This window comes from Mirounga leonina, unplaced genomic scaffold (genome assembly GCF_011800145.1).
Source record: "Mirounga leonina isolate KUSES-001 unplaced genomic scaffold, KU_Mleo_1.0 Mir_174, whole genome shotgun sequence".
Lineage (NCBI taxonomy): Eukaryota > Metazoa > Chordata > Mammalia > Carnivora > Phocidae > Mirounga > Mirounga leonina.
Genome location: NW_023270451.1, coordinates 38,080,698 through 38,105,201, shown reverse-complemented (window position 1 = coordinate 38,105,201; position 24,504 = coordinate 38,080,698). Strand labels below are relative to the sequence as shown.

At 41.9% G+C, this 24,504-nt stretch overlaps 1 protein-coding gene across 3 annotated transcripts in view; it reads left to right on the top strand.

The window, feature by feature from the left end:
- CDCA7L (cell division cycle associated 7 like) overlaps positions 1–24,504 on the top strand; it is a 43,502-nt gene that overhangs the window by 5,490 nt on the left and 13,508 nt on the right. For 2 of the 3 annotated variants that reach the window (XM_035020715.1, XM_035020714.1), the window contains exon 2: positions 24,003–24,143. The exons of the other annotated variant lie outside the window; for it this stretch is intronic. In XM_035020715.1, coding sequence (XP_034876606.1) covers positions 24,003–24,143 — 141 coding nt within the window. The remainder of the gene's footprint in view (positions 1–24,002; positions 24,144–24,504) is intronic. 3 annotated transcript variants of the gene reach the window in all.

The following is a 24,504-nucleotide window of genomic DNA, read 5'->3' as shown; positions in this document are numbered from 1 at the left end:
CGGTTGTAGGGATACCCCCCGCACTGGGCATGGTCCAGGGATCCCTTCGCACAGACCCCCTCTGACATTCCCCCCAAGCCCTGCAGAGCGGTGGCACGGCTGTTGGGGCAGCCCGCCATGGTTAAACCTCTGCAGCGGGAGGGCCCTACGGACCTGGAGAGTCCCTTGCGTTGTGATTGCGCTCTGGCATCTGGGTCTTCTGGCACAGAGCCTGGCCTGGTCCCCCCTCGGCTGCCTGCTGGTAGACCTCACCCTCTGTTAGAAGGGCCCTAGGATTTACCCCACGGTGGTGACCCTCAATCATGTGGCAGGCCAAAATGATAATTACCCCGAGTGTGCAGGGCCCGCCATATAGCAGGTGCTAAATATTTGTTGAAAAAAAAAAAGGTTTCTTGCTGTCATCGTGTAGTGAGAGGAAGTATGAGTTATGACCCGCTGCGGCATCCTTCAGGGGAGCGTCTCAGATCCTTCTGTCAGACTGAGTGCGGAGGCCAGTCCGAGCCTGCCCCAGAGCCCGGAGGTGCGGCAGCCCCACCCTGTCTGTGCAGGGGATTTTTTTCATCCATCTCCAGTTTTGTCTTTTAAAGTTAGGCCTATTTTGCATTCTATTCCGTAATATATGTTTGTTTATTTTAACACAGAAAGGATTTTTAAAATTACTCTCCTGGGAGAAAAAGTCCCCTCCCCTGTCCCACCTGTGATCTTGAAAGCCTTGTGGCTGTCACTGAGCTCCTCAGTTTGAGAAGTGTGGGATTGCGGGCTGAGTGTACCGGGCGGAGAGCATCGTTGTAATAAATCCTGAAACAGAAAAGATAACCTCCATGTCTACTCCCCCACCCCATAGTATCTTCCTATTGCAAGCTCCACGACTCTGAGGGTAGTTAAATGGAAAAACAAAAACCAAACCAAAACACTTCAGTTGATGTTGAAATAAAATCCCTAAGCATATTTTTTTTTAAATGCAGAATGTCTAGCCTTTATTTTGTCCTCCATAACGCTGGTTTAAAATGGGAAGTTAAGAAAAATAAAAGTGCATTTAAAAGTACTGGTTATTCTTAATTCTTTTTTTTTTTTTTTTCCTTGACACTTGGTCCCAGGCATTTTTTATTGGGGGAGGTTTTTAATTAAAATAACTGAAGGCATTCCCGTGCTCACACGGGCCTCCTACATAAGGCTGCCCTGGGCCGACCTCACCAAACAAAGCCCCCCTGGTTCTGTTTGACCACACTGCGGCTTCAGCATCCCCGTGAGAGCTCCTCGTCGTCAGGACCTCCATCGCACCAAGTGTATCGTCCTCCCTGGCTGTGATCGGGACCTGAGAAAGGCTGCCCTCGGGGAGGGTGCACCTTCACTGCGGCACAGTGCCAGGAGCTAAGTGCTGTCAGCAGCCCGAATGGCCGCAGTTCAGGGATTGTTCGGCCACGTCTCTACCCCCGCCTGTTTGTCCCCCCCCCCCCGCCCCCAGCAGGGCGGCCCATGTATCCAGAGGATCCCAGTATCAAGGCTCTCAGGGCGGGGCGGCGGGATGAAGATCCCTCCCCCACACTCCTGTCCCTGTGAGGGTCTGTTCGGCGCTTCCTGGGAGCGAGCACAGGGACACTTGCCTCCCCCTGCCTGCCTGGTCTCCACTTTTTTTTTTTTTAAGAATTTATTTGAGAGAGAGAAAGCGCATGCGCACACAAGCAGGGGGAGCTGCAAGTAGAGGGAGAAGCAGACTCCCCGCTGAGCGGGGGGGGGGGCATGCGGGGCTCGATCCCAGGACCCGGGGATCTTGACCTGAGCCGAAGGCAGACGCTTAATGGACTGAGCCCCCCCAGGCGCCCCCGTTCTGCACGTTCTTGTTTCCACCTGTCCGTCTGCTGCAAGTCCTCCTTGAGGCTGACTCCGCCCTGCGGCTGTGGACACGCGGCCGACCTGGAGGCTGCCCGCAGACTTTGTGACCCCTCACTGCCGGGTCAGTTGCCCTGCTGCACTTGCTGCCGTGATGATCCTATGCCTCCCACCGCATTGAAATAGTGTAAAAATTGCTTCCCCCGCCCACGGCTCATCCCTCCTGGGGCTCCTTAGCCTGGCACCAGTGGTGGTACCCTCTCCAGGCCTACACTGAGCCTAACACGCTCTTCGGTAACTTTCAGTGATGAACGTGGGCCTAGCATCCTCACAGAATGCTTTTAAGTCATAGCTGGGAAGCAGTTAGGGCTCTGTACAAATGATCTCTGGTTCTTTTCCTTCTGGGTAAATGGGAGGAATGCATTTTCCTGGCCCTCCTAAAAGGCAAGACCATATGATCTGCTTTGACCAATAAAATATAAGAAGTGTTGTGTGTCACTTCTAGGTGGAATTTTTATAAGAAAGACTTTTTTTTTTTTTTTTTTTAAAGAAAAAGAGACGAGTGGAGGGAGAGGGAGAATCTTAAGCAAGCTCCATGCCCCGCGCAGAGCCCAACACAGGGCTCGATCTCATGACCCTGAGATCATGACCTGAGCCAGAATCAAGAGTCGAATGCTTAACTGACTGAGCCACCCAGGTGGCCCCCAGGTGGAATTTTTAAATGCCAGTACGTCATTTGCTGTGTCTTCTTCCCTCTTTGTCAGCCCAGGTCCCGTGTGAGGACAGTGTGGAAGAGTGTGGAATGTTCCACCTGGCTGGCCCGGGAGGAACAGGTCATGAACAAGAGAGAAACCTTGTTTAGAATTGTTTGTTACTGCTTTATAACTTGACACATCCTGACACACACAGGCTCTCATATTTCAGTTGTTGGATTCACTCTGTGGTGTTCATCTGAGTGAGCTGGGGTTGTGGTGGTAGTAGAAATTTGTGGGCTTCTTCTCGATTGCTAGTGTAATGGGGTGAGGAGAGTGCTCCTATATTAAAGGGTTTGGAGTTCAGGGATAGTAAGTGCCCTGTGGTGAGCAGGAGAGTCCCACCGAAAGCAATAGTCATTCTTGTCCAAAATGCCGATAGCCCCTTGTTGAAAACCATGGAAAGCAGACTTGTCCAGTTTGATAATCAGTCTGTTAGTCACCAGTGAAATCTTGACATTGGCTGTTAGTCACCAGTGAAATCTTGACATTGGCTTCATATTTCCTGTCTGCTGACCTTTTTGGAAAAGGAAATCACCGAGCATTTCCCAAGTGGTTTGGCTCACTTCCCTCCTAGGACCTCTGCCAAAGCTCTAGTTCCTCTGTTACTCACCTGGATAGCTCTTCTAAGCCCTCTGCACATACATGTCTGTAAGTTTCTCCTCATTTACATGATCTCTTTTTGAAATAACGGTCATTTGTTTTGCCTTTTCTTTTATTGTGGTAAAATATGCGTAGCATAAAATTTACTGGCGTGAAGTATAGTCACGTTGTGCAACCATCACCTCTGTCCATCTCCAGAACTTCTTCATGATCCTCATCCGAAACTCTGTATCCTCTAAACACTAACTCCGCATTCCCCACCCTCCCCCTCATTCCACCACCATTCTCCTTTTCTATCTCTATGAATTTGACTAGACTAGGTAAGACATGGAAGTGGAATCATAGAATATTTAGCCTGTTGGGTCTTATTTAGTTCGCTCAGCATAATGTTTTCAGGGTTCATCCATGTTTCTATATATCAGAATTTCATTCCTTCTTAAGGCCGAATAATAATGCATTGCATGTATATACCACATTTTGTTTATCCATTCATCCATCCATGCCAGTTGGGCTGTTCTCACCATTTGGATATTATGAATAATGCTTCTGTGAATGTTGGTATAAAATAACAATCTCTGATTTCAATATTTTTGGACATACACCTAAAGTGGAATTACTGAATTACGTGGTAATTCTGTGTGTGAGTTTTTAAGGAGCTACCATATTTTTGCCATAGCAGCTGCCTTGTTTCACCTTCCCTCCAGCACTGCACGGAAATTCCAGTTTCTCCACATATTCACCACCACTTAATTTGTTTTTTTTTTTTTTTTTTTTTTGAAATTTTATTATGTTAATCACCATACATTACATCATTAGTTTTTGGTTGTGTTTTTTTTTTTTTTTAATAGTAGCCACCCAGGGCGCCTGGGTGGCTCAGATGGTTGGGCGTCTGCCTTCGGCTCAGGTCATGATCCCAGGGTCCTGGGATCGAGTCCCGCATTGGGCTCTCTGCTCCTTGGGAGCCTGCTTCTCCCTCTGCCTCTCTCTCTCTCTGTCTCTCATGAATAAATAAATAAAATCTTTAAAAAAAAAAAAAATAGTAGCCACCCAGTGGATGTGAAGTAGTATCTTATTGTGGTTTTGATTTGCATTTCCCTAATGATTAGTGTTGTTGAGCATCTTTTCACACGCTTAACTGGTCATCTTTTTATTTTTGGAGAAATGTCTAAGTCTTTTGCTCTTTTAAATTGGGTTTTGCTGTTGGTGTTGAGCTCTAGGAGTTCTCTATATTCTGGATGTTAAACCCTTATCAGATGTATGATATGCAAATGACTTTCTCCTATTCTGTAGGTTGCCCTTTTCAATCTTTTGATAGTGTTCTTTGATACCTAACAGTTTTTGATTTTGCTGAAGACCAGTTTATTCTTTTCTTTTTTTTTTTTTTTAAAGATTTTATTTATTTATTTGACAGAGAGAGACACAGCGAGAGCGAGAACACAAGCAGGGGGAGTGAGAGAGGGAGAAGCAGGCTTCCCGCAGAGCAGGGAGCCCGATGCGGGGCTCGATCCCAGGACCCTGGGATCATGACCCAAGACGAAGGCAGACGCTTAACGACTGAGCCACCCAGGCGCCCCTTATCTATTATTTTCTATTGTTGCCTGTGCCTATGACGCCATATACAGGAAATCATTGCCAACTCCAGTGTCATGAACTTCTTTATGTTTTCTTCTGAGACTTACGTAGTTTCAGGTCTTGGATACATTTTGGGTTTTTTGTAGGTTCTTGTGTTAAGGTAAGGATCCTGCTTCATTCTTTTCAGTGTGGATATCCAGTTTCCAGCATCATTTCTTGAAAAGGCCATCCTTTCCCCCATTGAATAGTCTTGGCACTTGGTCAAAAATCTGTTGATCTGCATGTATGTGAATGTTGATTTCTGAGCTCATTGTTCTATTGCGCTTGTCTGTCTTTTTTTTTTTTTAAGATTTTATTTATTTAAGAGAGAGAGAGGGACAGCACAGGGGAGAGGGAGAAGCAGATTCCCCACTGAACAGAGAGCCTGATGTGGGACTCGATCCCAGGACCCTGAGATCATATGACCTGAGCGGAAGGCAGATGCTTAACTGACTGAGCCACCCAAGCGCCCCTGTACGGCTTCCTTTACGCTAGGACCACTCTATTTGGATCACTCTAGCTTTGTAATAAGCATTGAAATTAATAAGTGTGAGCCCTCCGTCATGGTTCTTTTTATTATTTATTTATTTTTCAAAGATTTTATGTTTAAATAATCTCTGCACCCAACGTGGCCTTAAACTCACAACCCCTGAGATCAAGAGTCACATGCTCCACTGACTGAGCCAGCTGGGGGCCCCTAGTTCTTTTTACAGATTTTTTTTTTTTTTTTTTGGTTATTCTGAGCCCCTTTAGATTCCACGTGAATTTTGGGAAGGGCCTTTCTGCAGAAAAAATGTTGCCGGGATTTTGATAGAATTGCATTGGATCCATAGATAACTTTGGGTAGTATTGTCATGTTCACAGTGTTCAGTATTCTGATCCATGAATGTGTGATGCTTTTTCATCTGTTTCTGTCTTTAATTTCTTTCAGTGATGTTTTGTAGTTTTCAATGTGGTCTTACTGCTTGTTGCCTCAGTTAATTCCTAAGTGTTTTATTCTTTTTGATGCTATGGCAAATTGAATTTTCTTAATTTCCTTAGCAAATTGTTCATTGTTAGCCTGTAGAAATGCAACTGATTTTTTGTGTGTTGATTTTGTACCTTGCAACATTATTTACTTAGCTAATTAGTGCTCACAGGTTCTGTGGAATCTTTAAGCTTTTCTATATAAATGATCATGTCACCTGCAAACATAATTTTACTGCTTCCTTTCCAATTTGGATGCCTTTTATTTCTTGTATAATAGTTCTGGCTAGATCTTCAAATACTGTGTTGAATAGAAGTAGTGAAAGTGGAATCCTTGTCTTGTTGCTGATTTTAAGGGAGAATGTTCAGTCTTTCATCGTGGAGTATGGGGTTACCTGTTTTTCTTTTTTTTTTTTTTTTTAAGATTTTATTTATTTTTTGACAGAGAGACAGTGAGAGGGGGAAGACAAGCAGGGGGAGTGGGAGAGGGAGAAACAGGCTTCCCACTGAGCAGGGAGCCTGATGCGGGGCTTGATCCCAGGACCCTGGGATCATGACCTGAGCTGAAGGCAGACGCTTAACGACTGAGCCACCCAGGCGCCCCTGGGGTTACCTGTTTTTCATATGTGACCTTTATTATGTTGAAGTTTCCTTCTATGTTGATTGTTTTTTGGATTGGTTTGGTTTGGTTTTATCATGAAAGGGTGTTGTATTTTGTCACATGCTTTTTCTGCATCTGTAGACATGATCATGTGTTTTGTTTTCTATGTTGAACCATCTTGCATACCAGAAATACATCTCCCTTGGACATCTTGTGTAGTCCTTTTACTATGCAACTGAATTTGGCTTGCTAGCATTTTGTTGAGGATTTTTTCGTTGCTATTCACAAGGGGATATTGCTCTGTACTTTTCTTGTCTTTGTTTGGCTTCAGTATCGGGAATACTGGCCATATGGGATGAGTTAAAGAAGTGCTCTCTTCATTTTTTGAAAGAGTTTGAGAAGGTTTAATGTTAATTCTTCTTTAGAAGTTAAATCGAATTCACTAGTGAAGCCATTTGGGTCATGGGATTTACTTTGAGGGGAGGGCTTTTGATTACTGATTCAAATCCTTAGTAAGAAGTCTGTCAGGTTTTCTATTCATGAGTCATTCTTGGAAGGTTATGTGTTTCTAGGAGTCTATCCATTTCATCTAGCTAACCCAATTTGTTGGCATTCAGTTGTTCATAGTACTCTGATTATCCTTTTTATTTCTGTCAAATTGGTAGTGATGACTCCACTTTAGTAATTTGTACCTTTTTTTCATAGGTGGTCTAGCTAAAAGTTGGTCAATTTTGATATTTTCAGAGAACCAGCTTTTGGTTTTGTTGACATTTCTCTGTTGGTTTTCTGTTTTCTATTTATATCTGCTGTAATCTTTATTATTTCCTGCCTTCTGTTATCTTTGGGTTTAGTTTGCTATACTTTTTCTTGTTTCTTTTATGGCGTAAAATTTGTTGGATTGAGATCTTTTCTTAATATAAGTGTTCACAGCTTTAAATTTCCCTTTTAGCATTGCTTTCTCTGCATAGCGTAGGTTTTAGTGTAATTTTCTAATTTCTGTTGTGATTATTTCTTCTTTGGAGTAACCCCTTGGTTATTTGACAGTGTGGTGTTTCATTTTCAACATATTTGTGAATTTGCTAGTCTTCCTTCTGTTACTGATTTCTAGTTCCATTCCATTCTGATCAGAAAAGATAATTTGTATGATTTTAACGGTTTTAAATTTATTTTGACTTATTTTATGGCTTACATATGGTCTGTCCTGGGGAGTTTTCCATGTGACCTTGAGGAAAATGTATCCTGTGTTGGTTGGTGTGTTCTATATATGTCTGTTAGTTCGAATTGGTTTATAGTATTGCTCACTTCCTCTGTTTCCTTATTGATCTTCTGTGTCATTCTATCCATTATTGAAAGTGGGATATTGAAGTGTCCAACTATTATTGTAGAACTATTTCTCCTTTCATTTCTGTCAGCATTTGCTTTATATGTTTTGGACCTCTGAAGTTTTGTGCAAATGCATATTTTTAATTGTTATGGCTTCTTGGTGAATTGACCCTTTTATCCATATGCAATGTCCTTGCGATATTTTTTGACTTAACGTCTACTCTGTCTGATGTTAGTATAGTCATTACATCTCTCTTTGGATTACTATTTTCATTTGCATATCTTTTCCGTCCTTTCACTTTTCAGCCTCATGTCTTTTTTAGGTATGAAGTGAGTCTTCTGTAGACAGTGTATAGTTGGGTCCCATTTTTTAAAATTCTTTCTGCCGATCTGTGTCTTTTGATTGCAGAGTCTAATCTATTGGCATTTAAAGTGGTTACTGTTAGGAAAGGACTTTTGCCATTTTGTTTTGTTTTCTGTATTTTTCTTAAAAGCCTTTTTGACCCTCGTTTCCTCCATTACTGCCTACCTTTGTGTTTTGTTGATAAATGGCATGTTTTGATACTTTCATTTCCTTTTCTATGTATTCTATAGATTTTTTCCTCTGCGGTTAGCATGGGGGTTACATATAACATTCTATGATTGAAATAATCTAATTTGAATAATAACCAATTTGTCAGTGGCATACAAAAACTCTACTGCTATACAGCTCTTCCCCTCCTTTTGTTATCAGTGTTACCAATTCTATCTTTATGTGTTGTGCACCACAAAATATAGAATCATAGGTGCATTTTTATATTGGAGAAAACGAAAAAGTGAAATTATAGACTGAATTTACATTAATACCAGTATTTATATTTTACTTAAAAACTTTATATTTCATATGTCTTTGAGTTATTCTCTAGTGCCCTTTCATTTCCTCTTGAAGAACTCCCTTTAGGATTTCTTGTTAGGCAGGTCTGCTGCTAATGAACTCTCTCAGCTTTTGTTTATCTGGTAATGTCTTACTTTCTCCCTCATTTTTGAAGGACAGTTTTGCCAGATTTGGAGTTCTTGGTTGACAGTTTTTTTCTTTCAGTGCTTTAAATATATCATTCCACTGCTTTCTGGCCTCCAAGTTTTCTTCTGAGCAATCAGCTGATAATCCTTTTGAGGATTTCTTGTGTGTGATGAGTTGCTTTTTTTCTGGCTGCTTTCAGTATTCTCTTTGTCTTTCACTGGTTTGATTAAAATGTGGCTCAGTGTGGGTCTCTTGGGTTTATCCTACTTGGGGTTTATTGAGCTTCAAGTCTTCCATCAAACTTGGGAAGTTTTCGGTCGTTATTTTGTCAAATAGTCTGATTCTCTTTTCTGCCCCCTCAATTTGATTTTGAACTTCTCTAATAAAATTTTCAATTTTGGGGTATTGTATTTTTTCACCTCCAGAATTCCTGTTCCTTTTTATAATTTCTTCTTGTTGATATCATTTTTGCTTATACAGTTGACCCTGAATAACACAGATTGGAACTGTGTGGGTCTACTATACATGGATTTTGTTTTTTATAGTCCAGTACTGTAAATATATTGTCCTTATGATTTTCTTAATATTTTCTTTTCTCTAGCTTAGTTTATTGTAAGGATATAATGTATAATACATATATCAAACCTGTTAATGGACTGTGTTATTGGTAAGGCTTCCAGGCAACAGTAGGCTATTAGTTAAGTTTTTGGGGAGTCAAAAGTTGCATGTGGATTTTCAGCTGTATGGGGGGGGTCAGTGCCCCAACCCATGGTGTTTAAGGATTAACTGTTTATCATTTTCCCAATTTATTTTAGTTTTTTTGTGTTTTCCTTTTGTTCTTTGAGCATACTTAAGGCAGTTGTCTTTTGTCTAGTAAATCCACAGTCTGTGCTATCTCAGGGACAGTCTCTATCAGTTTGTTTTGTTCCTTTGAATGGACCAGTTTTTTCTATTTCTTTGTATGTCTTTTTTTTTTTTTTAAAGATTTTATTTATTTGTTTGAGAGAGAGAATGAGATAGAGCATGAGAGTGGGGAGGGTCAGAGGGAGAAGCAGACTCCCTGCCGAGCAGGGAGCCCGATGCGGGACTCGATCCGGGGACTGCAGGATCATGACCTGAGCTGAAGGCAGTCGCTCAACCAACTGAGCCACCCAGGTGCCCTTTTTGTATGTCTTTGATCTTCTGTTGAAATTGGGTGTTTGAGGAAACAGCCACCTCTTCTAGTCTTTGCAGACTGGCTCTGTGCCAGGGAAGTCATTCATTGATTAGTTGGGCATGCTCTGACCCTGTAAGCTTAAAGTCTTGTCAGATCTTTGCTGAGCATGTGTCTGGCCTGGCCCAGCCCCATGTGAGGCTTTCCCAATTCCCCGATGTACACAGCTGCTTTGCAATGCCTTGGTTTCCCAAGGAGTCTTACCCAAGCTTTCCCTTGGGGCTTTGGGTGGTCTGTTGTATTTCTTCTGCATAAACTCTTCATCTCAGCCATTTGTAGGTCTGTAGTCCTTTGCAATTTTCATGAGCAATGGCTGGTGCTCTTCCTTGCAGGAGACTGAGTTAGGTGAGAGAGGGACCAGTCCCTTCAGGCAGTCCCCGATTGGTTAGAGTGTTGCAGTCAGTGTTGTAAGGAGCTGCATTCTGCATACAATTTGCAGTGTTTATAAACCACTTGCCTACTTGTACATAATTATAGGCAAATTTGAATAGTAGGATGATAAGTTTTTCAATTCTTATGATGAGTTTAGGTTTTTTAAAAAAAATAGGTGAATTTCACAAAACATCAAATTAACCATTTTAAAGTGAACAATTTATGGGACCTTTTGGGTCTGGCTTCTCATTACTTAGTATAACATTTTGCAGGTTGACCTACGTCGTAGCATGGATCAGTACTTCATCCTTTTTATAGCTGAATAACAGCCCGCTGTATGTTGTATATACTACAATTTCTTATCTATTCATTTGTGATGGACCTTTTGGCTATTGTAAGTAGTCCTGCTATTAACATGCATGTACATGTATCGGAAACATCTGTTTGCAGTTCTTTTAATTACATACCTAAGAATGAAAGCGCTGGGTCAGATAGGAATTCTGTGTTTGACTTTTTGAAGAATCCTCCAACTGTTTTCTATAGTGGCTGAACCATTACATTCCCACTAGCTATATATAAGTGTTCTGGCTTCACTATATCTTCTCCAACATTTTTTCCTTATGATTTCTGGACTCTAGAGGATGTGAAGTGGTATCTTGTATTTTTGATTCGCATTTCCCTAATGACTAATGATGTTGAGCATCTTTTCATTTGTTTTTCATTTGTGTATATATATATTTTTTGGGGGGGGGAATATATATCAAGTCCTTCATGCATTTTTTGATTGGATGGTGTTTGTTATTGCATCGTAGGAGATCTTTATATATTCTGAATGCTGGGTCCTTACCACTTACATGTTTCGCAGCTCTTTCTCCCATTCCATGGGTTGCCTTTCACTTTCTTTTTTTAAAGATTTTATTTATTTACTTGAGAGAGAGAATGAGATAGAGCATGAAGGGGGGGAGGGTCAGAGGGAGAAGCAGACTCCCTGCCTGAGCAGGGAGCCCGATGTGGGACTTGATCCCGGGACTCCAGGATCATGACCTGAGCCGAAGGCAGTCACTTAACCAACTGAGCCACTTAGGCGCCTGCCTTTCACTTTCTTGATAATGTCCTTTGATGAAAAGATGTTTTCAGTTTTGATGAGGTCTAGTTGAATCAGTTTTTTTCTTTTGTTGCTCATGCTTTTGGCCTATCAAGTTTAGGCTTTTTGATTGAATTAAACACTAAATACTAATTAGTAGGTAGTTATTTTATTGAAAAATAGCATTTGCCTGGAATGTCATTTGTAGGGGTATGACAAGCTGTGTGCCCTTGAGGAAGTAGGCTAAGGTTTGCTCCTTTTTGAGAGGAAGTGCTCCACCTGATGGATGAGATCTTGTCACACTCTGGTCATCCTTGACTTGTGATCCTCCTAGCTATAAATAAATAGTTCATATGCTCCAACACTGAGTTGGACCATATTTTCTGGAGGTTTTCAAATCTCACTGCGTATACTTTTAAAAAACTAACTACCCTGCTTTAGATGTACATGACCACGTTGGTGTTTTGAAACCTCAGGCCCTCTTGTCCGCCCACCAGTTCTGTATCAGGGTGCTTGTCTTGTCACACCTACCCCATCCTCGAGCGTGCCTTTAAGGGACAGAGAGCATGGCTAAGTTGCTAGTTGAGAAGGGAACTTGTCTTAATTTCTCTTGCTTTCATTACTTAGGGTGGTTGAAGACTTTATGTTCCCTTTATAGTGAGTTTTCTTTGGTTTACTTACTTTATCTGTGTGACTCTTGGAACATTTCATTTTTTAAGAGCTTTTCAGTAACAATAATTTATCTATTTGTGGCAGATGTTTTCTCCCAAGTTGTTTTTTTCCCCTGAATTTGTTTTAAGGCGATTAGAACTGTTAAGTGGTCCATGATACTACACTTTTCCATTTTGATCTCCTTTATGTGGGGGCTTAAAGTCTTCCTCATTCACAGGCCAGCTGCATATTCACATAAATTATATTCTCCTCTGTGGTTTGTTTACCTAATTTTAACTCTTTGATCTTCTGATTCATAGGTAGTATTGGAGAGAAGCAAAATGGACTGTTGAATTCACCTCAAATAGGCAGTTTTGCCAACATCCTTTATTGACTTACTGACATCTCTTTCCCATTGATTTGTGGTGTTTTTCCTATCAAATTTTAATGATATGTGCTAGGATCCATTTCTAGGCAATCTGTATGTCCCACTGTTGCTACATCATTTTCTTTCTTTTTGACTAAGGCTTAATTTATATACAGTAAATTTCATCCTTTTTAGTTTTCAGTCCTATGAGCTTTTTGTGTAATCACTATCACCATTGATTTTATCACTGCTCAAAAATTCCCTCTGACCTCTCGTGTCAGGCAACCGCTGATGTGTGTTCTGCTTCTCTAGTTTTGCCTCTTCCAACATGTCTGGTAAGTGGAATCAGACAGTATGTAGCCTTTTTCACTAGGCCTAATGCATTTGAGATTTATCTGTGTAATTGTGTCTATCAGTAATTTATTCTTTTTTATTGGTAGCATTAGTCCATGGTATGGATGTCCCCCGTTCTGTTTATCCAGTCCCTTGCTGATTTGGATTGTTTCTGGGTTTGGAAATAAAATTGCTGATGACAAGTTTGTTGTGAACCTAAGTTTTTGTTTCATTTGGGTAAACACCTCGGAACAGGATTGCTGGATCATGTGGTAAGAGTATGTTTAACTTGATGAGAAGCTGCCAAATTGTTTCCCAAAGTTGTCCTACCATTTTGCGTTGCCACCAGTCGTTTAGGAGAGTGCCAGTTACTCCAAATCCTTGTCAGTCAGCACTTGGTATTGTCCTATTTTCTTAAGCCATTCTAGTAGGAAGATAATCGAGTCTCATTCTAGTTTTAATTTGCATTTCCCTAATGGCTGTGGATGTCAGACATTTTTCATGTGCTTATCTGCCATCCTGTATCTTTGGCAAAGTGTCTGCTCACATCTTTTACCCATGTTTAAATTGGGTTCTTTTCTTATTGAGTTTTTTTTTTTTTTTATTCATGAGAGACAGAGCGAGAGAGAAAGGCAGAGGGAGAAGCAGGCTCCCAAGGAGCAGGGAGCCCGATGCGGGACTCGATCCCAGGACCCTGAGATCATGACCTGAGCCGAAGGCAGACGCTTAACCATCTGAGCCACCCAGGCGCCCTCTTATTGAGTTTTGAGGGTTCTTTATATATTTTGGGTATAGGTCCCTTATCAGGCATATGGTTTGTAGGTATTTTCTCCCAGTTGGTTGGTTTTTCTTGTCATCTATTTAAAGTGTTTTCTGAAGAGTGGAAGCTTTTAATTTCGATTGTCTGATATATGAATTTTTAAAATCTGTATTCTGCTTCTGGTGTTGTATCAAAGAATTCTAACCTAAGGTCACAAAGATTTTCTCCTGTTCTTTTCTAGAAGTTTTAGAGTTTTAGGTTTTATATTTAGGTCTTCTCTATTTTGAGTTAGTTTTTGTAAATGGTGTAAGGTATTGTATGTATCTTAGGGATCGACCAATTTAATCGTAAGAGATTTAAAGAAATGACAGTGTTTGTGATAGAAAATGATGCAAAACAACCCTATTTGTGGAGGGTTGAAGGAATGCTTTTCTCTGTGTAAAAGGTTCTTTCGCAGATGCAAGGTAGTACACGCTGCAAATTCTGCTTTCCTTGCTATCAAAATTGCTTTGAAAACACTTAATAAGGAAAATGCAGTAGTGTGCATAGATTTCTTTTGTGCTCTTCCTTAGGGCTACAAATGGAATTTGTTTCCAGGTGAAATATATGCAGTGTTCCTGGAATAAGAAACATTTCCTGAAGCTTTATCAAAATCAGCTCTGGAATCAGTTGGCCTTTAAGAAGAATCTGTTTCTTTCCTTCAGAAACAAGTAGATGATAAATATGTGCCTTCCAGCTAGGAGGTGGTGTTTCTTAATCTAGGAAGAATATATTTATATATCATTGAGATCTAGAAAAGCCTTAATTAAAAAATTATACTTAATTTTAAAAGTACAAGATTTTAGATTAATGATAGGCTCATTTGTTTTCAAGGGTGAATACTTGATTGAAAAGCAGCTGGTGGTTTGAGGCATCTTTTTATGGCTTACTAGTTTTCTTTTTTTAATTGAATTTTAATTGAGGGTTAGGCTGAGGTGGTTACAGAGATATGGAGAGCTCCAGAGCATTGCTTTGTGTTCCTCAAGAAATGCTGAAAGGGCACCTGCTAAATACGAAGCAAGCAGCAATTTGGCAGGATTGATTTTTATTAGTATAGCTTAGTTGGGAGAGAACAAAGCCAGATTTTAAACCAAGTGCAGTTCTGCAGATGGCTCTGTCTCCCAGACTTGCAGTTAACTTCTGGGTTTTGGAGACCAGGTACCTGGGTTCAGGGTCTGGTGCTGCCAGGCTTGAAATCTGAAGCCTGGACTCAGGAGCTGATGTTTCTGAACCTGCCTTAGGGTGAAACGTTGGGTTCTTAAACCACATGCCCCTCAAGTGCTGGTAGCACAAGAAGTGGATGGAGGTCTAGACTTGCTCTGGGAGTTTGGGAACAGATTGCGTTCATTTAAGGAGGGAAGATTTTCTTTGTTAGTGTATATAAATGCAGTAGACTTCTGTGCGTTGACTTTATATCCTGCAACTTTGCTGAATTCCTGTATGAGTTCTAGCAATTTTGTGGTGGAGTCTTTTGGGTTTTCCACAGAGTATCATGTCATCTGCGAAGAGTGAAAGTTTGACTTCTTTTTTGCCAATTTGGATGCCTTTCATTTCTTTTTGTTGTCTGACTGCTGAGGCTAGGACTTTCAGTACTGTGTTGAACAGCAGTGGTGAGAGTGCCTGACCTTAGGGGGAAAGCTCTCAGTTTTTCCCCATTGAGTATTATATTTGCTATGGACTTTTCATAGATGGCTTTTATGATACTGAGATATGTTCTCTTTATCCCTACACTGTGAAGAATTTTAATCAGGAAAGGATGCTGTACTTGGTCAGATGCTTTTTCTGCATCTTTTGAGAGAATCATATGGTTCTTGTCCTTTTCTTTTATTAATGTAGTGTATCACATTGATTTGCGGATGTTGAACCACCTGTATCCCAGGAATAAATCCCATATTTGTTTATAGCAGCAATGTCCACAACAGCCAAAATATGGAAAGAGCCCAGAACTCCATCAACAGATGAATGGATAAAGATGTGTTATAATACATACAATGGAATATTACTCAACCATCAAAAAGAATGAAGTCTTGTCATTTGCAATGACGTGGATGGAACTAGAGGGTATTATGCTAAGCGAAATAAGGCCATCAGAGAAAGACAAATACTGTATGATTTCACTCATACGTGGAATTTAAGAAACAAAACCGATGAACATAGGGGAAGGGAAGGAAAAATAAGACAAACAGAGAGGGAGGCAAACCATAAGAGACACTTAACTCTAGAGAACAAACTGAGGGTTGCTGGAGGGGAGGTGGGTGGGGGAATGGGATAACTGTTAGGGTGATGGACATTAAGGAGGGCCCTTGATATAATGAGCACTGGGTATCATATACAATTGATGAGTCACTGAATTCTACCCCTGAAGCTAATAATACACTGTGTTAACTAACTTGAATTTAAATAAAAAATTTAAAGAAAGGATGATTTTCCCAGCAGTTTTAAATTCTTTTTTTTTTTTTTAAGATTTTATTTATTTAACACAGAGAGACAGTAAGAGAGGGAACACAAGCAGGGGGAGAGGGAGAAGCAGGCCTCCTGCTGAGCAGGGAACCCGATGCAGGGCTCGATCCCAGGACCCTGGGACCATGACCTGAGCTGAAGGCAGACACTTAATGACTGAGCCACCCAGGCACCCCAAATTATCTTCTAAAGTTGGTCTTTTATTGCTGAATTTTAAAAAATTGTGGTAAGGTACACATAATATAAAAATTTATCCTTTTAATAAGTAGCGTTGAACACATTTAAATTGTTGTCAACCGTAAATTGTTGGGCAAGCGATCTCCAGAAGGTTTTCATTTTGTAAAACTGAAACTCTGTACCTCTCCCCTCCCTCACCCCTGGCAGCCTCCCTTCTACTTCCTGTGTCTGTGACTTCGACTGCTCACATGAGATATCTCATGTGAGTGGAATCATAGTATTTGTCTTTTTGTGACTGGCTTATTTCACCTAGCATAACGTCCTCAAGATTCATTCACGTTATGGCATGTGACAGGATCTCTCACCTTTTCTTTTTGAATTAGTTGACGCTGCTCATCAGTTAATCAGATATTAATTAAATACCTCTAAGTACACAAGACACTGTTCTTGGTGCTGGAGGGGGTGGTATGGTGAGAAAGATGGCAGAGAGCTCAAGAGTCTGCTGTGAGAGTTAACTGTCCGTTTAGGAGGTTAAGATAGGCCCGTGGATAGCTGGCATCGCGTAGGAAAGGGCACACCCCACGGGACAGGAACAGAAAATGGGCCCGCACCTCTGTGCTCTGTGTGAGCGAGTGTTCTCTGTGTGTCACCAGGGAACTTCCTACAACTGTGCAATCTCAGGCTCTCCCCCGCCCCACCCGACAGACTGTTTCAGACTAGTTCTTTTGTTTATGTTAATTTTGTGGAGGTATAATTGACCTGTAACATACTAGTATCAGGATTCGATAGTTTTAGAATTTCCTTCCTAAGGCTGAATAATACGTCATCATACGTGTCTCTGAATTTTGTCCGTTCTTCCACTGATGGACACTTGGGTGGCTTCCCCTTTGTGGCTGTTGGAAATTGTGCTGTTGTGAACAAGGGAAGGGCAGTTTTTTAATTAATTTTTCTGCTCCAGTCGGTGAAAGGGAGACTTGATTGAGGTGCCAGGGCCTTGGGGCAAAGTGGGAGCCAGTGGCGGGGCCTCGTGTGACCTTCTCGGGGCGCAGTTGTTGGCGTGGTGCACTTCCTGAAGGGGTGCAGGTGAGCAGAGCGCTCGGCGGCGGGTCATCTGTGGCCGTTGCTTTCTGGGCCAGCTGGCCGAGGGAGGCTCAGGGATGCTGAGCGCAGGGCGCGCTCTTTCTGGATACTGTGCGCTGAGAGAGGGCGGGCCTCCTGCAGCTGTTCGGCTGCTGAAATCGGACGCTGCTGGTCATGCGGGTGCCCTCCCTGCCTTGGATCTTGTCTCTGACGTTCTCAGCGGTGTCCCTGGGCTTGGCCTCGGGGTGCTGGTCTCGCCCGTCAGGGTCTTCACAGGGATCTGCCTCGCTGTGTCCGCAAGGCCGCCGCCACCACCCCACCGCTCAGCTGCCTTGTTGTAGGGGAAGAGGGTGGGCCGTGCTCTTTTTAATGTGAAGTTTTTCTTTTTACTTCGTTATCTTAGCACTCCAGTGTCCACTGCTATTCATACCAGACGCTAGTAGATAGACTGTTGGTAATATTTGAAAGTTTGCATTTAAAATGTCCTTGGTGTTCTACGAAGCACCACGAATGCTGCCGAGCTCTTTCCCTGAACAAGTGTGAGGTCCAGCCTGGGGACGTTTGCTTCTTACCTTAGAGGCTGATGTTACACGACTGGGAGATTTCTCAGCAAGACCAGGATTCCTGGCTTCCCTGGGGAGCGGGGGGAGGACGGGGGTCTGAAGGTGGAGCACACGGGACCCCCGTTTCTGCATGGCAGTGGTCTACTGCCCTGGAGAGTGGCTGCGCCTTCTGGACCTGTGTCTTCAGCTCACCAATGAGCCTCGGCCCATGGTGTCTTACCCTGAGCTGCTGCCTTACCACCCTCCTCTTCAGCCCCCAGAACTGCTGAGCCTGCATCTTTGTTTGAGATGAGCTCTGAGGTCATGTTTAGGGCTTGCACGTGATCTGCAGTCCTTTCCGAAGGAGGAGCTGTGAATGGGACTACTTTGTACGTAGATGGTCTGGGGGAAAATCTTTAATTCCTCTTGTATAGGAATGGCATAGAGTGCACCTTTTCACCCTGTGCACCTTCCCTAGGAAACGGATGACAAGGGCAGATGCATGTCGATACCTTCAGCATGGATTATTGATAACCTGCTTTAGGCCAGGCCCCGTGTTAGGTGCTGGGAACTCCATCCTCGTTCCTGTGCCCTTGTAGGGGATTTGGCTCCCAGCCCCCACTTGACTCTTGGTGATACATTGTTATCCCAGCAAGGACTGAGGGGACAGATGTGGCGAGTGTATAGGAAAGAAATAGAATAAATATATGTACTTCAAAAAATTTTGAATCATTAATCTTTTCACTTTCAGAAGGGAATTTTCTTGATTTCTTTTTGGTTAGCTAGATTGCAGTTATCTTAATGTGCAAGTTTGACTACTATATGTAAATGTACTGGTTGGCAGTTTTTAATACTTTCTTTTCAGTTACTTTAATTATTATTATTATTAGTAGTAGTAGTAGTATTTTGTGAGTGTCATGATTGGGGTTGCAATCAAACGGAGCATGGGCTTCGGAGAAAAAAGTCTGTTGCACTCTCTGTCTACACAATGCGGCTACCCAGTGAATCCCTGGTGATCTGAACAGGGAAATGACAACTCCTTGAGCCTAATGTATTATGATATTGCTGAACTGCTCACACCTTAGAAGGGTGTTCCCATGAATCTTTTAGCAGGTGCCTTGCATAGAAATCCTGATTTCTTTGTCAACTCTGTTAAACAGTGTCTTGCAATGAAGACACTTGAATATCTTACGGAGATTTTTGCTAAATCTTGGAGCTTGTGACTGAAACTCTTCTCTTAACGCCTTGTGAAGTTAGGCAGCCAGAAACCCAGCCCTGCATGCCCCGAGGATGCGTACTGGTTTTTGCTTTTCTCAGAGTGTGTTCTTGCCTTTTGTTCCTCATTGGTAATTCCAGCCCCCCTCGTGGTACCTGTGGAGCAGACTCTGGAGCAGATGCAGAAGTCCTAGATGAGTAGGGAGGATTGGGAGGTGTCGGGGGGACGACACAGGCTTCGCTGCAGCCGTACCCAGGCTGATGCAGATGCTGCTGGAAGTAGTTCCTTCACATTACCAGCCTCCATTCCTTCCAGGTGCTTCCATTAAATCATGACAGGGCATGCTGCTCCTCCTTTAACCTCTTTAGGGTAAAACAAACTTCTGGGCCAGTGGAGCTTTCTGGTTCGTGGAATGGGGCTAGGTCAAAAAGGCGACGACGGAAGCCAGTCCCAGCAGGGACAGACCTCGGGGGCTGTTACGTAAAGTGTAACACACTTACACTGTGATAAGTATCATCTGTGTTTCTCTTGTTACCAGTGTTATCTGGGTGTGTTGGTTTCATGACGAAACAACTAAAAAGTATCTTTGAAAAGAGAAGAGGTGCCAAATACTATTTAAATTTACCTCCTTATGAAAAGTTTCATTTTTCTCCCAAGAACCGTTTCAGGCTTTGTTAGGAGCTTCTCAGCATAAATGGGATGGGTTTTTTTTGTTGTTGGTGTTGTTACTGTTACTGGAACTCTACTTCTGTGTCTGCCCCTTAGTCCCAAGGGGTGATTTCTTTAGATGGTGGGAAAGTGTGTTAACCCTCTGACACCATTAACGTTGGCATATTCAGTTTCTGGATTTGTGTTCTCTGTAAACCAAATGTTAGACTTCCTTTGATTGAACCATTGACTTTCTAATCATTTTTTAAACAAGAAGCATTAAAATCATGATAAAAATAATATTAGAGATTAGTGATTTCTTAAATGAACCCAACTGTAAAATTAATTCAATGCACAGAAAAAAATTCAAAGAATTAAAGTGACTTAAACGTTACTGTGTATGCTAGTGCCCACACGGTGTGGTCTGGGGAACCCCGAGGGTTCCACAAGGGCAGAGTGACTGTGGTAATAATTCTAAATGCCAGTTTCACATAAAAATGTCTTGTTGCAGTCGAGGCGCCTGGGTGGCTCAGTCAGTTCACCGTTCAACTCTTCGTTTCGGCTCAGGTCATGATCTCAGGGTCGTGAGATGGAGCCTGCTTAAGATTCTCTCTCTCCCTCTACCCCTCCCCTTCCTCTCTCTAAAAAAAAAAAAAAAGTCGTGTAGCAGTAAAAATTATTATATTAAAATCTCAACCCGTGAAGGCATCTCTTTAATATTCATGTGATGAAATGTGAAATGTAAAGTACCTTTGCATCCCCACGAATAGTGATTGTCAGGTTATCTCAGGGCAAAGATCTAGGAAATAGTGGGACTATATCCCAAGGATAGAAAGAACTACAAAGAAATCTTACACTTGATTGTTGTTGATGGCTATTGTTGGTAGTGGTGTTGGTGGTAGAAGTTTGAAACTGTTTTGTATGTATTGTAGATAAAGCAAATGGGTAAGTGTATGAGAAATACTGAGAGTTGGAGCTTTCATTGTAGGGGGAAGGGAAATAATGTGGGATTGAGGGAGGTGAGGAAGAATCCTGCCGTTTTGGATTTGAATTCAAGGTGTCACCGTGAATGTGTGATTTAAGACATTTAAAAGATACTTACTCTGTCCAAAGAGCCGAGAAATAATGATACTTAACTAGCAAGGAGCATACCGAGTCCTCACATCTGATCTTTTAAAAAAAATTTTTATTGTTATGTTAATCACCATACATTACATCATTAGTTTTTGATGTAGTGTTCCATGATTCATTGTTTGTGCATAACACCCAGTGCTCCATGCAGAATGTGCCCTCTTTAATACCCATCACCAGGCTAACCCATCCTCCCAACCCCCTCCCCTCTAGAACCCTCAGTTTGTTTTTCAGAGTCCATCGTCTCTCATGGTTCGTCTCCCCCTCCGATTTCTCCCCCTTCATTCTTCCCCTCCTGTTATCTTCTTTTCTTTTTTTTTCTTAACATACAATGTATTATTTGTTTCAGAGGTACAGGTCTGTGATTCAACAGTCTTACACAATTCACAGCGCTCACCATAGCACATACCCTCCCCAGTGTCTATCACCCAGTCACCCCATCCCTCCCACCCCCCACCACTCCAGCAACCCTCAGTTTGTTTCCTGAGAGTAAGAATTCCTCGTATCAGTGAGGTCATATCACATCTGATTTCTGAATGCCTGTGCACCTTGGGGAAGTGGCTGATCCAAGGGCTGGGGCAGGTGAAGTAGAAGGCTAGCTTGGTACACTTGGTACACTTGTGCCGGGAAGCAAAGAGGTGCCCAGAGACTGTTAGCGTTGTGTCAAAAGGACACAGAAACTGGCTTGAAGGAGCTCCCAGTGGCCAAATTTAGGACAATTTGAGCATCAGAAAAAATGGTGACAGTAATGGATTATAGCATGTGGAATAAAAAAAATTCCGTGAATCTACATGGGAGCGAGAGATGCAGAGAAAGGGAGAGACAGCAAGAGAGAGAGAATATTGTGTTATAGAAGAATGCCAGCAAATATATGTAGAATGGATAGAATTTGAAAATGACCATTTGCAACCTCTAACGTGTAATCGTTGATTCAGGTAAGAGCTGTGAATGGATGCCGAAACCACTGTGAGTGAATTGTTATCGATCAGGGGGAAGGATAGTCATAGAATGTCAAATATCACCCTACATACTTCTTACTAAATACAAAGGGGAAAATTTATTTTTGCTAAGGAGAAATATGACACATCCCACCTTTACTTGTTGATCAGAGAGCATCACCACTAAAAACCAGTGACAGCGAGACATTTGCTTTCTAAGAATGTAGTACTACCTATGAAGTAGTTATCGTTTTGTCAAAGGAAAAAGAGGACATATGAAAAAAGACTTTAGAGACCTATTGACCAACATATGGATCTTATTCAAATCATGATACAAGTAGACTGTGTATTTGCTGATGATACAGGGTGAAATGATACTGTATCTTCATTTGCTTCAAAATAATTTGGAAGGAGGGCAGTTGGTTCGGGATACAGACGGGACAAGATTAGCCATGGGCACAGAAGTGCTCCGAAGTCCGTGTGTGTGTTCATTATACCGTCCTATGTAGGATTGTTTGAAAAATTACATAATTATGTTAAAAAACACTAATAGGGGATAATCTGATATTTTATGCCTCTTTATGCATTGCATTGAGAAGTGCATGTCATCTGTATAGAATTGTTGCCAAAAATATTTCACTTAAATGTATCAGGAACCAATCAGATAAGTTCAGAATGTATGACATTTGATAAGGCTGTTGTCTTGGGCTATTTAAATGATGTCAGTGTTATGAAAAGCAACAAAAAATAGTGTCATTAAAAAAAAAAACAAATATAATGCATGATCTTTGCTTGAATGGATCCCCTTTGTCCCCCAAAAGTTATTAAAGACATTTTGGGGACAGTTGCAGACATTTATTTATTTATTTATTAAAGATTTTATTTATTTATTTGACAGAGAGAGGCACAGCAAGAGAGAGAACACAAGCAGGGGGAGTGGGAGAGGGAGAAGCAGGCTTCCCGCCAAGCAGGGAGCCCGATGTGGGGCTCGATCCCAGGACCCTGAGATCATGACCTGAGCCGAAGGCAGACGCTTAACGACTGAGCCACCCAGGCACCCCCAGTTGCAGACATTTAAATATGAACTTGTAGTAAATGATATTATTGAATTGTTAATTATTTTAGATATGATTGTAGTTTTATGGCTCTAGGAGACTCTTTTTATCTTCAGGAGATGTGTGCTAAGGTATTTTAGGGTGAATTAGTATGATGTCTGCCGTTTACTTTAAATATACACAGGTTGGGGCGCCTGGGTGGCTCAGTTGGTTAAGTGCTGCCTTTGGCGCAGGTCATGATCCTCAGGGTCCTTGGATCGAGCCCCACATGGGGCTCCCTGCTCAGTGGGGAGTCTGCTTCTACCTCTCCCCTTTGCCCCTCCCCCTGCTTGTGCTCTCTCTCAAATAAATAAAATCTTTTAAAAAAAAAAACACACATGGATTAAGTTGACTCATACCAAGTGACTGTTTCTCTAGGTCAGAAGCTGAAATACTAACAAATGCCTATGGTTCCACTAGATGTTTGTTGAAAGAGACAGAAAGCAAATGTGGTGACACATGGGGGCTCCCCTTGAAGAATATATAGATGTTTGTACCATTCTTTCACCTTACTCTGGGTTTGAACTTTTTCAAAATGAAGAGTTGGGAACAAATAGGTAGTCATTATATGGAAATGAACTCTGAACAGATACATACTTGTTAGATGAAGTGTGCTGACAGCATTCTCGAAATACCTGCCTATAATATATGTGTTTAAATTCTCCTGGAATTCTGAAACTACTCGATTGAGAATATAGACAAGGAACAAAAAAGCTACTTATTTCATTGTGTGAATTTCCATGTCTGAATCAGCAGATGACAATGAACAGAAAAATTAAAGAGCTATAGGTGGAAAGGAAGAAAAGAGGGAGCTTAGTAATACCTTATTTTGACATAGATGACAATTAAAAGACAAATCCACTGTAGGAGAAAAATAGATCATTGGTTTGTCAGAAACGGAAGACTGTTTCTTTATTTTTTGTGAAGAGATCACACATGGCTTCTGTCTAGGTATGGCCTTGATATTGTTTGTAAGATAGGATATATCTCTAGAGTTTGAAAACTGTCTTGTCTTTCCCTCCCCCACCTTCATTTGTTGCCGTGAGGAATCAGCTGAAGCACGTTTTGCTCTGGGGTTACTGGACTCTTCGGGGCGACCTCGGCAGATCGATAGAGCTAGGAGATGCTAATTCCTCCTGCTCTCTAGAAAATTTCCCTAAGTGATGATAACAGCCCCTGGTTTGATCCTTCATTTTTTGAATCCAAAACAGATCCCTAAAGAAGTGGCTGACATCTTTAACGCCCCCAGTGATGATGAAGAGTTTGTCGGTTTCCGAGATGATGTTCCCATGGAAACCCTCTCATCAGAGGAGAGCTGTGATAGTTTCGACTCACTGGAGTCAGGGAAACAGGTACGGATGCTTCCTTTCATGGAAGGCACGGTCTTCTGGAAGCCTGGATCTTGGTTCGGATATTCTTTTATTTGAATTTGGTCTGAGATTGGTGATAGCGCTTAACTGTCGAGCATGTATTTTATAAGCGTTTTGCCTTCATGTTTCAAGAACCAGTAAGAGTACCTAGATCACTTTGACTGTTTAAGCCCTTTCTATGTATGATATATATATATATTTTTAAATGGGGCCTCACATGATCAGATCCATTTTCTTTGCAACCTCGGGGCTGCAGACTGTGCCGAGGCTGCATTCAGAGTGTTCCCGCTTGGCCGGCAGGGGAGGGCTGGGCCCGCACAGCTGTGGGCCACCCCGCAGTGCT